The 17,310-nt window shown below is 38.6% G+C and overlaps 1 protein-coding gene across 3 annotated transcripts in view; it reads right to left on the bottom strand.

Moving 5' to 3' along the window:
* RASA2 (RAS p21 protein activator 2) overlaps positions 1-17,310 on the bottom strand; it is a 144,632-nt gene that overhangs the window by 66,234 nt on the left and 61,088 nt on the right. For all 3 annotated transcript variants that reach the window (XM_074191182.1, XM_074191181.1, XM_074191180.1), the window contains one exon: positions 6,443-6,519. In XM_074191182.1, coding sequence (XP_074047283.1) covers positions 6,443-6,519 — 77 coding nt within the window. The remainder of the gene's footprint in view (positions 1-6,442; positions 6,520-17,310) is intronic.

Consider the following 17,310-nt stretch of genomic DNA (forward strand, 5'->3'; position numbering starts at 1 on the left):
CCTTTCTAATTTTCTTCTCCTTGGCTTTGAGAATGTGACAGCATGAGATATGATAGCTGACTAAGCACATTTTGGGGGGCAGGGAGGTATAAATTTATTTGTTTATGATCTAGTCAGAAGCCATCCTGGACAACCAAAGGTATGGAAATCCAAAAGACTGGATTCTCTCAGACACTCATGAACCAATCCGACTACATCTGTTCCCCAGTTTCATCTCTGCCTCCTCAAACAAGCCCTCAATGCTTGAACTTAAGAGCTGTCACCTGGGCTCCTCACCAGTCTGACTGTTGTCCATCTTCCTCCATTCCACCAGGCCCTTTTTGCCTAAATCCACAAATCTCTTGCTCAAAAAATGGCAGTGATTAGCCCAAAGCCCACAAGACAAATAGCCAGTCCTCTAGCTGAGACCCCCAGCTACCCATGGACTGGGTCTGGCCGGTGTCTTCAGTCTTCTAACATATGTCCTCTGCCTCCTCCCATCCACCCACTGAACCTTCAGGAAGCACCCACTGCCTTCCACCAGCTTTTCATCTAATTAGGCATAACCCTCCTCCAGGGTCCAGTTAAACTGTATGAATTAGAAGCTGTGCCCAACCAGATTCTTCCTTCTCATGCAACCTTGTCGATGCCCACATCCTCCTCCATGTGGAACAAACTCCTCCTCCATCTCTGCCAGGGGAAATCTTTCTTTTCCTTCAAGTTAGATAGATAGATGGGAGGTTCCATGGATGGAATAGGATACTCAGAATTATGAAGACCCGAATTCAAATCCAGCCTCAGATACTTACTATATGCATGACTCTGGGCAAGTCAATTAATTCCTGTTTGCCTCAGTGTCCTCATTTGCAAAATGGGGATAATAAAAGCACCAATCTTCCAGGGTCAATGTGAAGATAAAATGAGCAAATACTTGTAAAGTGCTTTGCAAATCATAAATATGTGTAGGTACTTCTATATATATATACATATATAAATAATATATATGTATACTCCTCATACATATTTTGACAAGAGCATCTGTTTCTTATGTGTGAGATATTTCTACCCCACATTATTTTAAAATTTCTCCCCACAGCAATGGGCCTGGCTTGTTTTGCATGGTTTCTTATAAAGTATACACACACAAAGACATACACAGTTTTTATCTGTGTGTTCCATGCATATATGTAACTACACACACACACACACACAGAGCAGGCCTTCTCATCAGGGGAACGTTTGCTGTCTAAAGCCCAGACTCTTGAACTGAGGAACTGGCTTTGTCACTCCAGTTCCGAAGGCCTCCGTGTCTCCTTCCTGCCTTCCAAGCCTGTGCTGGAGGCCCCCGCCCCTCGAGGCACCACCCCACCTACCACCTTACCTGCTTCTGCTCCCCTCTTCAGATTCAGAGGCCCAGGTAGCCTCACCTGTTCACCCCTCCCAGTGCCTGCTCATCTCTAGCTCTTTTTTCTTGAGGGAGCAGCCCTTGCCCTAGGTCAAGTACTGCCTCTTCTAGGAAGCTTTTCCCATATTCCATTTGGAAGAGATTCTTCAGCTGTGAAAGTGCATTGGCTAATGTTGGTGCGCGTACACGTGTGTACGTGTGTGTGTGTGTGTGTGTGTGTGTGTGTGTGTGTGTGTGTGTTTACCAGTTGTCTTTGGACAAGCTCCCTTGGGACAGGGCCTACTGTGTTTCCTTCTCTCTTAGGCAACTTGCCTGGGTCTCCCTTGCTGATTTGCTGTCTAGGTCCACACCTCTCCCCTCTCCCCATTCCCTTAAACAGTTGGGTTCACATGTCAGAGGAGAAACAGGAGGTGTGGCCTCGTCTGTTTTCGGGGAACTTTGGAAACCTCTCAGAAAGAGAACTCATAAAACAAAATGGTGCATGAGCACCCAAAGACGTCAATAAAGTGCTCAGGGGGTACTGGGAAGATCTTCACCAAGGCAATAGGACTGGGTGAGAGGGATGGAATGAAGCATTTCATGGACAGGGAACAGCAAGAACAAAGAGTCAGAGATGGGCATGCACTGGGAGGGGTGAACAGTCAAGGCTGCCTGGGCCACTGAATGTGAAAAGGGGAGAGGAATGAGTTAAGGCTGAAAAGGGAGGGTGGTGCCACAAGGGATGGGGGGATCACAAAAGTTAGGCTAAAGGGTCTGAACTTTACTTGGAAGGCAAGAAGGAGCCAAGAAGACTTTCTAAATAGTAAGTGACAAAGCCAGATCGTCAACTCAACCCTTCAGCAAGGGTTCCACTGATGCAGATCAAAAGCCCGCTGCACCACAGCAGACAGAATTCATCAGTTGCTGTGACTGAAAAAGTAACTCATCACCCTGTTTCTAATTTGAGTTAGAAACCTATCGTCCCAATTTTATGGGTCTGACAACAGCTGTGTTGGGCTCTGTGAGACCACATAAATACACAAAGAAAAACTGTTTTTGGCTACACCATTAAGGATGGATTGAAGGGAAGAGAAGGAAGAAGTCCTGTGAGGCTACTCTACCAGTCAAAGCAGGTGGCAGTGGGAATTCAGTACTAGAATAGGTGTGTGTGTGTGTGTGTGTGGGGGGGTTGGAATAGAAAGGGAGAAGAGACAAAAATTATTTCAGGGGTAGAAATCATAGGATTTAGGAACTGGATGAATAGGAGAAATGAGTGAGAAAAAAAGAAAGAAGGCTTTGAATATGGGAAACTATATAACTGAGACTGCCACTGACAAAAAATTAATCAAGTCAGAAAATTTCTGGGTGGAGGGGGAGGGTAGAAGAAAGAGAAAGGTATAAGGAGGAAAAATAAGAACAAAGTTAAACAGGTTAAAGGAGGCAGCAAGTCCATTCTACAGACTAGGAAGAGGGTCCAGAAGTCAGCCTCTCAGATCTGTACTTGCTGAGAATAAAGTGAGAACAGGGGAAGCTGAGAAGAAGCAACTGAGATGGCTAAGGATACAATGAGAGAAAAGGGACAAAGACAAAAGTCTGGAGAATGTCCTCAAAATCACAAAGAAATAGAGTGAATCAAGGGAAAATTAGGAATATTAGGTCAGTCAAAAAACATGCCATGAGTAAAACTCAACAGTAAGTGTTAGGGAGAGTAAAAAAGGCATTATAAGGGGTTGGGGGATGTAAACAACCACATACATACCAGAGCTCTTCAATATAGATGGAAGGTGACTTCACAGTAAAGGCACAAGGGAGGAGGGTTCCCTGGAAAGGGAGCTCCCTCTGCACAAGAGGGATTTAAGAAGCCAGGAAGGAGAGAGAAGCAAGGAGACAACAGATAGGCAGAGGGGAAGCAGGACCTGAGACGAAAAAAGGGAAGAAGCAGGTTGTTAAGGGCCTCCTACCAGGTGCCAACCTGGTTAAAGCCTAAGCTCTTTACAAATACAATCCCACTTGAGCCTCAAAATAACCATGGGGAAATTGGAGTAATATTCTCCCCATTTTACAGTAGAAGAAACTGAGGCAAATGGAGATTAAAATTACCTGTCCAGGGCCACAGATCAAGCAAGTCTCTAAGGCTGGATCTGGACTCTAGTCCCAAATGTTCTATCCACTGCCCCACCCAGTTTAAAAGGGAAAGTTGTGTGTAGAGAACAACATGCAGAGTATCTATATAGAAGGAAAGTGTATAAAGGAATGGAAAGATTGGAAGGGATTACGCTATGATGATAATGATGTTTGCCCTTTATTCTCAAAGAAGACATGACACCAGGAGTGATGCCATGACAAGCATGTGAACTGGATTTGAATTGTCCTAATTCACCAGTCTCACTTTCTTTTCCAGAGTCACCTGGATGTTACAGAGAGGGCAAGGAGGAGGATGACAGAAAATAGGTATGGCAATTAGGAGCTCAAAGATTATCTCTGATAAAGACTTCGGTCAAGTAGTGAAGGGTAAAGGTCCTATCATAAGGGTCTGAAGGAGGGATATGAGGAAATGGGAGACATGGAAAATAGACAATTTTTTTCAAGAAGTCTGTCTATACTTTTCCCAATAGATAAATGGCAAAAGAATATGAAGGCAGGTTTCCAAGGGAAAAAAATAAGAATCAACAGTGGTATGAAATGAATACTATAAATCACTAAGAGAAATGCAGGTGAGATTTCACTTAGCACTAATCAGAATGACAAAGATGGCAAAAAGGAACATGATCTCTTTGAGGAGGGTACAGGAAGAAAGGAGTGCTGGTATCCTGTTGGTGTAGCTCTAAATTGGTTTCGCCATTCTGGAAAGCAATTTATAACTGGTTCTAAAAGACTAGTAGGTCTTTATCCTAAAGAGATAGAGAAACAACATAAGTGCACAGAAAAGTTTATAGACCTCCACTTGCTATATCTTAGAGGTTCCAAATGCTGGATCCTCAGGGCCCTTTTCCAGCATCTTAAAAACAAAGAGCTGAACACCTCAGAGGTCTTCAGAGCCTGCCTTCTAGTCCCAGACTGCTCAGTCCCAAGTTAATGCTCGCTGTCCTGCTACCACTTCCTAAGGCTTCCAAGATCCTCCCCCAAGGGAAGTTTTGACCACTGGGGCTTTCTCAGGAGTCCTTCTTGGTAGCCCCTGGACTGTATCAAAAAACTCCCTTTGGTTCTGGTTGGGCTGGTACCCTCTTTACTGCAGGAATTCCCTTACTTCTTGTCAGTGGACTCCTGGCTCACAATTTGGACCATAGTAGAGTGGAAGAAGTCACTTCTTGTAGTTTCTCACCAGAAAGATTTCTTAATCGTTTTATCAAGGTTTGTGGGAGGAGAGAGGTAAGAATTTGGCAGAGGGCCCCCAGCTCAGGCAGCTCTTTGGGCAGGAAGTCTCTGCTAAGCTTTGAAAGTCTTCTGGGACCTGGCCCTTGTCTACCTTTCCTTCTCTTCCTGCATGAGCACTACTATAGCTGAGCTAAAACAACCTTGCTATTCCTCACCAAAGACACCCCATGTTCATCTTGGGGACTTGGTACTGCCTGCTCCCCAGGCCTCAGATGCCCTCACCTCACCTTTGAGAATCCCTTTCTTCCTTCCAAACACTGCTCCCAAGTGCTGGGATTGTTGCATATACTTAATATTTAGGGTGAGGATAATTTTATTTTTGATTTTGTATATTCAGTTCCTGATACATAGCAGGAAGCTAAGCATATGTTCCCATCAATAGGTTTGCTAAATATTTACTTCAGGTAATAATATGAAAATATTTTGGATGTAGCCAGCAGAAGAATGTATTTTAACTTGACTGTGTGTATTTGTTTAAAAGTGTTTTGTTTTCTTATTTCAGAGAAGGCTGGGAAGAAAGAGAAAAATCAATGCTTGTTAATTTTTTAAAATATATTTTAAAAAAGAACTTTCATTCAAGGTATACTTTTGTTTTATGGCATCTAAGAGTAAATGAGGCACTCTTTTCCCCAAATTAGACTTACAATGAAAAAGAAGCATATCTTTCAAATTTAACATTTATAAAAATGGCTAAATGAAATGCCAATAAAGTGAGATGCCCATTTAACTGTGAGGGAAGGACTATGCTTATCCCCACACTTTACAGAGGAGGTCAGTAACTTCTGCACAATCTTCAAGCCTACTATTCAATCCATGGCACCGACCTACAGTGGTGCTTTCTAGTTTTTCTCACAATTTTTTCCTCACAGTTACCATTAGACTTAAAGCCTATGTGATAAAGCCAGCCCTTGATGCCAGATTTAGAGACGATGAGTTGTCTGGGTTCAGAGTCTGTGCTGTTTTCCATAATAATATCTCTAAAGTCTTAAATATCCCTGGTGATTATTCATGTTGAATTGAACTATTATTTGGCACTACACCATGCTGCCTCTCCCAAGAAAAGGTGAAAATGTAACTCTCATCTATAAGGGCATCCCTTCAGCTTGGATGGAAGCCTCACTCAATATTCCTTCCTACATTAACTGTCCCTTCCACAAGTTCAAAAAGAAGGACAATCATCACAGGTAAAAAGTTTGTTGGCAAACACCTCAAACTAATAATTTATGTCTCATAAAGATTAGCCAGGAGAAATAGATTAGAATTCAATTTTGGGTGAGAAAACAAACTATGAAAAATATTCCAAAGATCCTTGAAATACCTAATAATAACCACAGCAGTGATGATAATAACAACAATAATAACTAATGTTTACTCTATTTTCTAAGGTTGCAAAGTGCTTTACACACTTCATCCTCACAATAACCTTGTAAGGTAGGAATTATTATTATTATTTCTAGTTAAAGATGAAGAAATTCAGCCTGAAAGAAATTAAGTGCTTTGTTTAGAGTCATACACCTAGTAAAAAGATCTGAAGCAGGATATGAAATCAGACTTTCCTGATTTCAGGTCTATCACCCTAACCACAAAACCTAAACTCTCTCTCTAAATATCTAAAATTAAAGGCTAATATTTGTAAGATTCAACAAAACAACAAAGTTGAAGAAACATTTGTAACTGATTTTTTTGTAAAAGAATTATTCTTACTGTACTACAAGCTGCTGGCATACAGATCCATTATCAGTAATGAGTTCGTTCAGTTTTAATTCCAGATGAACTTTACCCTAAAACAAACAAAAATTACATTAGTCATATTTAATGACAAAACATAAACATGTCATATAAAAATAACGTAATAGATTTTAAGTAGTAATCAAGCAATACAAACTATTCTACTATTTTTAAAGATTTTACCGATCAACCTAGACTAATACAAATGAATCAATATGATTCAAATGGCTCAGTTGCTATAGATGAGAAATAACAATACATATTTGAGGGCAAAATAATTTGAAATAAAAATTTAAAAGTAAAAATATTAGTATAACAGAATAAAATATTTGTATAAACAGAATGATGGGAAAGATAACTTCCCTTCTAAATAAGAATGTCACTGTGTTAGAAGGCAGAGAAATTAAACAATCCTAAAACCAATAGAAAACTAAAGCCAAGTTAAATAACAATAAGGTCTAACAGATTTTTTTGTTGTTGCTTACTGATACCAATCAAGATTTTTTAAACCACTACGCAGAAGACACTATGGTTAGAGAAAAGGAACAGATTTAACTCCTATTTTTAAGCAGCTTACAAACTAGTTGGGAAATCAAGGTATATAGCTAGGAATCAAGAATTTGCAGGAGTGAGACTGCAAAAATGGCAGGAAGAGGTCTATAATTGAAAAGAGGAAAAATTATATGCAAATATTAAGTAGATAACTGATTCACACTGTTCTACATGAAGGAATACAGGAAAAAAGGCCTATATACAAAAGTATAGACTCCACTAAAGTACACCTTGGTTTTTTAGCTAGATTTCAAATTTAATATGACAGTTACAATACCACCTTGGTTGTCTGTCTTCTCTTTTCAACTTTCTCCTGTTCTCTTCAGTATATGTTTCAAGATTCTTCAAATATTCTTTTCTTCTAGTTTTTTACTGTCACTATCATTTTACTCCATTCTGCTCCAACTCTCCCTCCCCAAACTGAAGCCCTTTTAAGTTCCAAATAAAAGCCTTTTTTATATATTTGGCCCATTTAGGGAGATAAGTATAGTCATGCAAAATGAACCCACACATTAGATAGGCCCCATTTTCATACAATATCTTTTTTATTTTGGATTTTGCAAGGCAATGAGTTAAGTGATTTGCCCAAGGTCACACAGCTAGGTAATTATTAAGTGTCTGAAGCCAGATTTGAACTCAGGTCCTCCTGGCTCCAGGACGGGTGCTCTCTCTACTGCCTTACCTAACTACCCATTCAAACAATCTTAATAAATTTATGTTTGATAAATTAATGCAAAGAGTACAGAAGTATGCAAAGGAAAATTTTCTGAAATTAGCAAACAATTCACAATTAAAAGGCAAAGTAGTATTATGGCTATAGAAGACACGGCTTTAGAATCATTAGTGATGTACCAGATACAACTTCATATGTTCATTACGCCCACTAACAACTTAACAGCACATTCTTTAGGCATTAATCTTTAGAAAAACATAACTGTGAGCTGACTTGGTCAAGCACGGAAGTGGGGACAAAATATGTCCATGCCTGATAAAGAAAAACTATTAGCAGGATACTTTAAAAACTTAAAAGGTACTTAGGTATGTAAGAAAAAAATCAAGAGACCACTGTTCAAAGTTTCTTTTTAATTAGTAAAAAACTTCATCTTAAACAAAATCATATTTAACCTTGCCTTCCATTTTTCAACCAAAAGTTTGTGAACAAAATCAGACAATAAAGCTGTTGTAATCTCCTTTAACTTCCTGCTATCATCAGCAAAGGCCTTATGGTCTGCAGAGCTAGGTTTCTCATAGGTCAGGTTACTGATCCAAAAGATAAGTATGCTTTTTCCTTAGAAATATGCCTTTTTAATTAAAATGGTGGCTTATCAAATAGCTAAGCAGAAATATAACTTTTAATGATATATGTCATCTAAAAATCAGGCACATAGTGTTAGACAAAAATGTAATCATCTAGTTATCTTATATTTATTTTTAATAAACACTTAATCTTATTTTGATTTGATCTTAGACTTGAATAGAATATTATTTTCTAAATCATTCTGAAATTTTCCCTCCTGAAATTGGGCCTTGCTGAGAGTTTTTAGCATTTCCACAGCAGAGTAAAAGTATGATGCTTTAGTGCAGAAGTTAGCATCTAAACCTCTTATTTTACATATGAAGTAAATGAGTCGCCTGAGGTCATACAGGTATGAAGCTTCAGAGATGGAGTTTTTTCCCCAGGTCTTCAGAGTCCAAAGGTAGTGCTGGTTACGTTGTATTCTGTTGCCTCTTTCACCTTATGGTTTACTAAATATTTAATAGCACTACCAAAGAATGTTTATCTTATCATAATCTTCCCAAGAAGGTACTTTCCTCAAAGCTTTGCAACTCATTCCATAACCCCAAGACTGCCTCTTCATGACCCCAAAAGTTGGTGTTATTCTAAAGAAACCACAGGATAAGTCTGGATGTGGGAGGTCTGAGTCAATACAATACTGGTAGAGTGAAGGCAGTTATAAAATAAATTTCCAACACAGCAAAGTGTTGGCCTCTTAAGATCTCAGGGATGGCAGGTAGAGGAGGAGGATGTTATTGGACATGGCCAACAGAGCAAAGAATGAGTCAGAAATAGAATGAATTTTTGAGAGGTTGTCTTCAAGGCATCTGGCATTGCTTGACTCTTTGCAAAAGATCAAATTCTTGAGATAACAAAAATTAAAATGATAGGCTAGGATCAGCCATCAGATATATATCCTCAATATATATATATATATTTATATATAGATATAGATATAGATATGTGTATATATGTATATACTTGAATTTTGTATTTTTTTGCATATATGAACTATGCGTGTCTGTTCATCTTGTTTTCGAGTGCCTCATCCTGGTGTGGCCCTGGGTTCTCCAAGATTCTGTCAGTGGAACACTAGTTCTGGAAGGTAATATACCAAGGGGAAAAGACTGTGGTGACTAGAATGTGAAGAAGTACTGAGTTGGAAGATTGTTTGCTGAGTTGGTTCTGGGGTGATGATGTTAAAGCTTATCTACAAAGTCTTCGAGGATAAAAGTAATGTGTCAGCAGAAGGTATAGATGGCATCCTTATTAAATCTGTAGATGATTCATTAATGGGAAGAATAACACATTGAATGACAAACTAAGAATCCAAAAAAAAAGAACTCTACAGGATAAAGTAATGGCAGCTAAATGAAATTAACTTCAATAGGGATAAATGCAAAATCTTACACCCAAAAATCTAACTTTTAAAAATACAAGTTAAGAGAAACATGGTAGACAGCAGCTTTTCTGTAAAATAGCTGAAAAATAATGGACTGAAAACTTGACATGAGCCAGCAGTGTGTTGTGGGAGCCAAAAAAAAAAAACCTAACAAAAATAGCAGCTAATATTTATACAGCTTTTAAGGACTACAAATCTTTATCTCATTTGATAAAATAATTCTGTGAAACAGGAGCTAATATTATTGTTATCATCATCATCATCATCATCATCATCATCATCATCATCATCATCATCATCATTATTATTATTATCATTACCCTTATTGCACAGATAAGGCTACTCAGGCTGGGAAGTTATGACTTACCCAGAATCACACAGCTAGTAAGTCTGAGGCAGAATTCAAACCAGGTCTTCCTAACACTAGTATCTAGAACACTAGTCACCATGCCATGCTGCCTGCTCTTTCAATCTTCAATGTCATTAAGAGAAGTACAGCTACTGTGTAGGAACCAGAAACTTCTCCTGTATTCTGCCTTCCTGTTCAGATCATGCCCCCACCACCAAAGTTGGAGTCTGGTAAACAAGGCTGGTGAAGGTGAAGAGCCTGGAGGAGAAATTGGGAGAAGGGTGATAGGGGACATAATCACTGTCTTCCAAGATTCGTGAAGGATTGCCAAGTCAAAGAGAGATCAGACTTGTTCTATGTGGGCCTTGAAGTCAGAATTTCCATGAGCAGAAGTTGTAAAAGACAACTTAGATGATGTCAGGTTAAACTTCCTAACAATTTAAACTGTCCAAAAACAGAATAGGACTAACCGGAGGGAAGGTGAATTCCCTCACCTGAATATCTTTAAGTTGAAACTAAATATCCACTGGTCAGATGTGTTATATAGTAGGAGGTCTGTGATTCCATATAGTAGCATAAACCCTCTCCTGATAAACAAGAAACTTCTGTTCTAGCTATGTTGTTACTAATTAATTCTGTGACTTTGACACATGACTTTGCCTGAGGGAGTTTCAGCTTCTTCATCTGTGATAGATCAAAGTCTAAAGGTGCCTACTAGCTCTAAAATTTTATATTCTAAAATTAATACAGATTATCCTAGCAATTAAGGATCTCTACAGTAATCTGCCTCTAACTTAAGTGGCTTTGTTAGGAAAAAACCCAGCCACAACTGTCCTGCATAAATCCATAATGGTGACTCAGAAGTTGACTGATCAGACAGATCCAACTAAGTTTGCATCTCAAAATCATACAAGCTAAGATGGTCCAAATATTTGGGACCACTGACTTATGTTCACCAACTGTTCCAACAGTTTCAACTGTTCTTGGATGTAGAATGATGAGGGATAAACTGAACCAGTACACCCAATAAGTCCCGTTTTTCTCAGATTGACTATGCTGCTCCTATTCTCTCTACACTCTACCCTCACTCTCTGCCCTAAGGTTAGACAAGAGTTTATTTTTTCTTCCATCAAGAGAAGGAGTTCCAGGATTATAATTCTTTGGTCTAAACAGTTCCTGGCACCATTTCTCTAAAGTACACTGTCACTTACCCCAACACATTAACTATACCATGATATCTCGGATTCAAGGAATCTGCACCTTAAAGAAAAAGGGTCCTGGATTTGGAGCAAGAGGAGCCAGGCTGGATCCCAGTAGCTTTACTATCTACTATCTTACAACCTTGACCAGTCTTGTTGGATGTTGGTTTCCACCTTTATAAAATATGGATATTGGACTGTACTATTTCTAAGTTTGACTCTAGAATCAAAATCTATGAGAAAAAATGTTTCTATTATTTTGATTGAAATATTCTTTATTCTAGTAATCCATCTGGACTTTTCCCTTGCTCTTATCTTGTTCCTTTGTACAATCCTCCATTCCTGGAAATGACTCCCTCCCTCAACCTCAACTCCAACTTCTGAAAACTTTTCCCTCAGCAACTCTGTGCTCTTTCCTCCAGGAACTCTGGAAATGTTCTTCCTTCCTCAAAATTTTATGATGTTGCCTTTGGACCTTTCCTCTGCTCTTAGCATCCTTTGTTTGAATTGGGTCATGTTTTACCTCCCTGTTCACCATTAGAAAGTAAGGTCTTTGTGGCATTTTTTTTCTTTGTCCAGTGCCTAGCAGGGTGAGTTGTGCAAAGTAGAAATGAATAGAAATGATGAAAAATAAAGTTCTAATGGTTGTAAAGGGAAAAATGGGAAGTGAAAAAGAAAGTAATGATAAAAGGGCATTGGTAGGGGCTTCAGAAGTCATCTGTCTGACTCAGATCTAAGAATAACCTTTTACATCCCCAAAAGTCTTTGGGCCAATAAGACTTTTGGTGAAGAGGAACCCATCACTGTTACAGAGACTGTTCCTTTCAGAGTACCACTAATTCAAAAGTTTTTCCTTAAATCAAGCTAAACATCTTGAAAATAATAATATAATTAAATAATTACTGTAAGCTTTCAATATATCAGATTCTAAAGAGATAATCTGAAGGAAAAGTTGATAGGTAGAATTAGTATAAGTCTACAGCTGCTTAGCAGATACATACATACATATATATGCATATATGTGTGTATATATATATACATATGTAAAACAAAGTCATTGCAGTTTAAAAATATGGGTTTGGAATATAAGTACATCCTTCATATTTCAAAAGCTCTTTTGAGAAAGTTTACATAAAATTACTCATGTATAATAAAAATTTTGAAAATTATTTTATCCTGGTTGCCTCAAGTTGTGGAAAACATTTGTGTAATTGCTAGTAAAACATCTAATTGCTCTGAGTTAAAAATTATTTTATTTTACATGCCAACTAACAGATGTTCTTATTTTGTCTAAATATGTAGTACTGGTAGTTTCTATACTAGAATAAGTAATTATTTATTTTAATCTATTATAAATCACTTCAAAGATAAGTTTAAATTCATCTAATTTACTAGTATGTAGAAGAAATTTGGAAAATTACTGGATGTTCAAGGCAATCAACCACAGTGACGACTACTAGCACCACCACCACTACCACTTAGATGGCACCTACTATGAGTTTTACAAATATCTTATTTGATCAACTCAACCCCCCTGGGAAGTGTGGGCTAATGTTATCCCCCTTTACAGCTGAGGAAACTGAGATAGAGACCAGTTGGTCAATGTCAAAGAGCTAGAAAGTCTCTGAAGTTGAATTTAGTTCACATTTTTGGTGACTGCAAAGAATTGGACACAAAGTCATTGCCCATCAAATGGAGCATGACTAAACAGGAAGCTCATTATAGGGATCACCACATCATCCTCCACCTGGACACTCCTCTCAGCCTCTTGGACGAGGGTGGGGCCATGAATTCCAAAGTTTCATTTAAGGAGCCAGTCCAGCTCAGACACCTTCTCATCTCTCACCTGAGGCTCCAACTCTGAGACTTCTCTAGCCTCCACTCCTCCCTTCCCTCTGGCCATTTTCAGTTTCTTGAGGGAAGGAATTATCTTTCTCATTTCATATTTGTATCCCTAGCTCTTAGCCTAGTACCTGTTGGAGTAGATATTTCATAAATGTTAATTGACCATTGACAGTGTGCTGCAAGAAACAATGCATGTGAATTCAGAGGCAATAAACATCCATGAAACACCTACCCAGGATAAAAAGAAAGGACAGACAGACAGCACACACACACACACACACACACACACACACACACACACACACGATAAATAGAACATAATCAACAGTGGAAAGGCACTACAATTAAGACAGATAAGAAAGGTTTCCTATAAAATGTGGTATTTAAGCTGGTATTTGAAGGAAGCCAGGAAGCTCAGATGAAAAGTCAATGAAAAAGCCTTGGGAGTGGAAGGCTTGTGTCACTAGACCACAGACTGACTACACAGTGCTGGTTGGGGGAGATGGTAGTGGGTTATATAAAGGTGTAAGAAGACAGAGGAATTTATATTTGATATCTGAGATGACAGAGAGCTGCTGAAACTTTCTGAGTAATGGGGTGCCACTCTGTCCACTATGTGGAGGACAGACTGGACTGGGAAGACACTTGAGGCAGGGAGACTTTTTCAACAGTCCAGGTGAGAGGTGATTAGGGTCTGTACTAGGGTGATAGCAGTATCAGCAGAAAGGGAGCCTGTGCGAGAGACATTAGGAAAGTAAAATCGACAGCCTTTGACAGTGGTTTGGATACAGGTGGGGGTGAAAGAAAGTGAGAGTCTAGTTGATAACTAGGTTTTGAGCCTCGGGGTTGCAAGGATGTTGATGTCCTCCACAGTAACACAAAAACCATATAGATTAATGAAGAGAGAGCAATCACAAAAATCTATCCAACAACTCTAAGAATATAAATGGCACATGCAATGAACAAGCTTAGTCTTGAAGAAATTACCTTCCCCCACACCCCAGGCTGGCAGAGAAGAGGGCACTCCTCTAGAAGTGAAGTACCCCATATACTGTCAGCTCTGGGCTGATAGACTGCTCCAATTTTGCTGAACTGCTTCTCTCCTGCTTCACCCATCTTTCTTTCTTTTTTTTTTTTTGTTAAAAGGGCTAACTTTCTAGGCAAGGAAGGGAAAATTTGAGTATGTTAGTATGATTTCATAAATAAAAGTTTCCTTCACACAAAGGGAAAAAAAATCCAACCAGACTGGATTTCTGCCAAGGGTGTTGTAGACAGTTACTAGACACTCCTACAAGGTGTATGAAGAAAATATTTGCCAAACCTTGTGCAAACATAACAAGTGACATACCAGAAAAGAGATAGAAGGTGAAAACACCGGAAGCTGCCACATGTTGATACATAGCTCCTAACTGCCAAGTTAATAGCCACCATTAATAGAATTACTAAAAATATCTACTTATCTTTAAGCCAAGTTACATGATTTATTCAAGCCTATTGCTTTATTTCTAGAAATACAAATACACTCACTGATTACTAACTTTTGATTTAATAAAATCTGCAACTATAAAATTATATCAGTCTTTTCCAAGGAATTACTGCCCAAATATTTATGAATGTTATAAAAACCAAAAAATATAGCTAAAAATAAAATGACTGAAACATGCAAATTTGCTACAAAATTAAGTCTAACAATAACTTCCTTTCATCACTTTCTATGCTATTATGCACCTTCACAAATGCATTAAATGAGTAATAAATGCTTTGGTTTTAAAATATTGATATCCAATGTCACCTTTACTATATACAATACATACACCAAGGATATCAGTTATCTTTGCACATTAAAAAACTTGAGATGGCTTTAAAGAAATTATATTTGTAATTATATAATGGGAACAAAAGCTATCTTCCACTCTAATTAAATGAATATTTTAATCAAAATTACTTCACTCCTTTTAACTTGCATATATACACTCCAATCTAGGTGCTAAAGACAAATACAGAGATACAAAGGTAGGAATAATTACTATTCATGAGAAGCTTATGTGCTAATGCAGGGGATAAGCAAATACATAAGTATATTCATCATAAAGGAAATTAGTGAAATTTAAGGTAGTGTAGAATTTGCAGTTGGAAGGATTAGGAAGTTTCCCTCAGGAGATGGTGTTTGCACTGTACCTTAAAGGAATGGTGGCGGGGGAGGTCCATGAGACAATATGGGCAAAATTTAGCACAAAAATGCTAACTTTCTAGGCAGGGGAGGGAGGGATTCAAGAATATCTTCTTGTCTTAATGAATCTGTTTCAGAGTTAGAAGGGACCTTTTTCATACCTGAAAAGACCTGTGTCTTTCCAACCTGTATGACAAGCTCTCCAAGTCCTTCGAGATGGGCACTGAGAAGGAGCCTACAACTCTTACGACTGGTCATTCCATTTTCTGATAGCCCTGTTCCAAGCTTGTCCTTACTGATCCATAAATCTGCCTTATTGCACTCCCCCCCCCCCTAAAAACTGAGGATTTACTCGTCCCCATCCTGTGGTAGTTATCTCTTGTCCTCCGTGATTTCAAAGATGATCATGACTTAGCTATCTCATCAGCATCTGCAGAAGAGGCTCATCTAGGCTAGGGGACTTCAATTCTTTACCACTGCATTCTTTATCATGCTGCCCACTAGACAGAAGCCATTCTCTTTCCTCCCAAATGTTTCCCATTCCTGCTGAGGCCACTAGCACACTTCCAGCTGCAGAGGGCTACAGCATTTTTGCCATCTCTAGCTCCTCACTCTCACTGAGTTGGCCCTGGCAATCGGCTGCTACAGCTCACCATCTCTCTCTCTCCACAACAATCATGCATTGAACCCCTTGGCTCTCCATCCCAACAGTGATCACCTTCCTGGAGGTTCTCATGACCTCATGTCTGGTTTGTTTTAATAGTCTTCTGGTTAGTCTCCCTGCTTCAAGTCTCTCTCCACTTCACTCTACCTTCCACCTGCAACCAATGTGATTTTCCTAAAGCAAAGGACTGATTGTGCCATAGTTCCATGTAATGATCTCGAGAGGTATACTCTGAACTAAAACATAAAATATAAATTCGTCTGACATGGAAAGCTCTTCATAATTTGGCTCCTTCCTGCCATTTTAATACTTTGCTCCCTTCCTGACACTGTATCTTCAAGCCACAAAGGCCATAGTCCTTCTCAGGAATTTCCTGGTCCTGACCCCAAACTACCTTGTTTTCAAGGACACATTTTGGACACATTCCATAAACACTCACCTGCCTCTATGTTCACCTGCATACTGTGACTCTCCCTTTCTATCTTTGTATCCTCATAAGTATACTCACATGCTTAGCACTGTTACTTAATAAATGCTTGTGGGTTTATTATAATGGCTATTAACTGATTGTTAGTCATTTTTCTTCTGGCCTTGGAAAAACAGGGAATGCTTTTTCACTCTTTTGATGATCGACATACATTAAAACAGTTTCCTATATGCACTATGTTTTAATCTGACATAGTAAAAATCGACATAAACTTCTATTAGATAATGGAATTCAAGCTGAACTATTTAAAACCCTAAAAGATGATGTTGTTAAAGTGATGGAGTAACAGATTATCTTACTTTTTCCTAAGGAAACTGTATGCAAGCCAAGAAACAACAGTTAGAACCAAACATAGGACAACTGATTGGTTTCTTCCTGGCAAATAAAAGGAGACAAAATGGAAAAGAGTGTCAGACTTTATACTCTTGGGCTCAAAGATCAGAGTAGCTGGTGACCCTAGCCATGAAATTAAAAGGCGCTTGCTCCTTGGAAGGAAAGCAATGACAAATAGGGACATCAGACTAAAAAAAGTAGAGACATCACTTTGTCAATAAAAGTAATAATCAAAGTTATGGTTTATCCAATAGCAATGTATGACTGTAAGATTCAGTCCTGCAGTTAGAAGGATCGGGAAGTTTCCCTCAGGAGATGGTGTTTGCACTGCACCTTAAAGGAAGAAGGGGGAGGGAGGTCCTGCAAAACTGATGCTTCCAAACTGTGGTGCTGGAGAAGTTTTTTGGAGTCCCTTGGACAGCAAAGAGATTAAGTAAAAATAAAAGTGTAAGCTGTATTGTAAAGTGAAGTAAAAATTAAGTCAATACTTTAAAAATTAATTCAGGTTATTTATTGCAAGTGTTAAGGAAGTAGATTAGAAAGGAAAGAAGCAGGGAAAGCAGGAGA

This window comes from Macrotis lagotis, chromosome 6, assembly GCF_037893015.1.
Source record: "Macrotis lagotis isolate mMagLag1 chromosome 6, bilby.v1.9.chrom.fasta, whole genome shotgun sequence".
In the NCBI taxonomy this organism is placed as follows: Eukaryota; Metazoa; Chordata; class Mammalia; order Peramelemorphia; family Peramelidae; genus Macrotis; species Macrotis lagotis.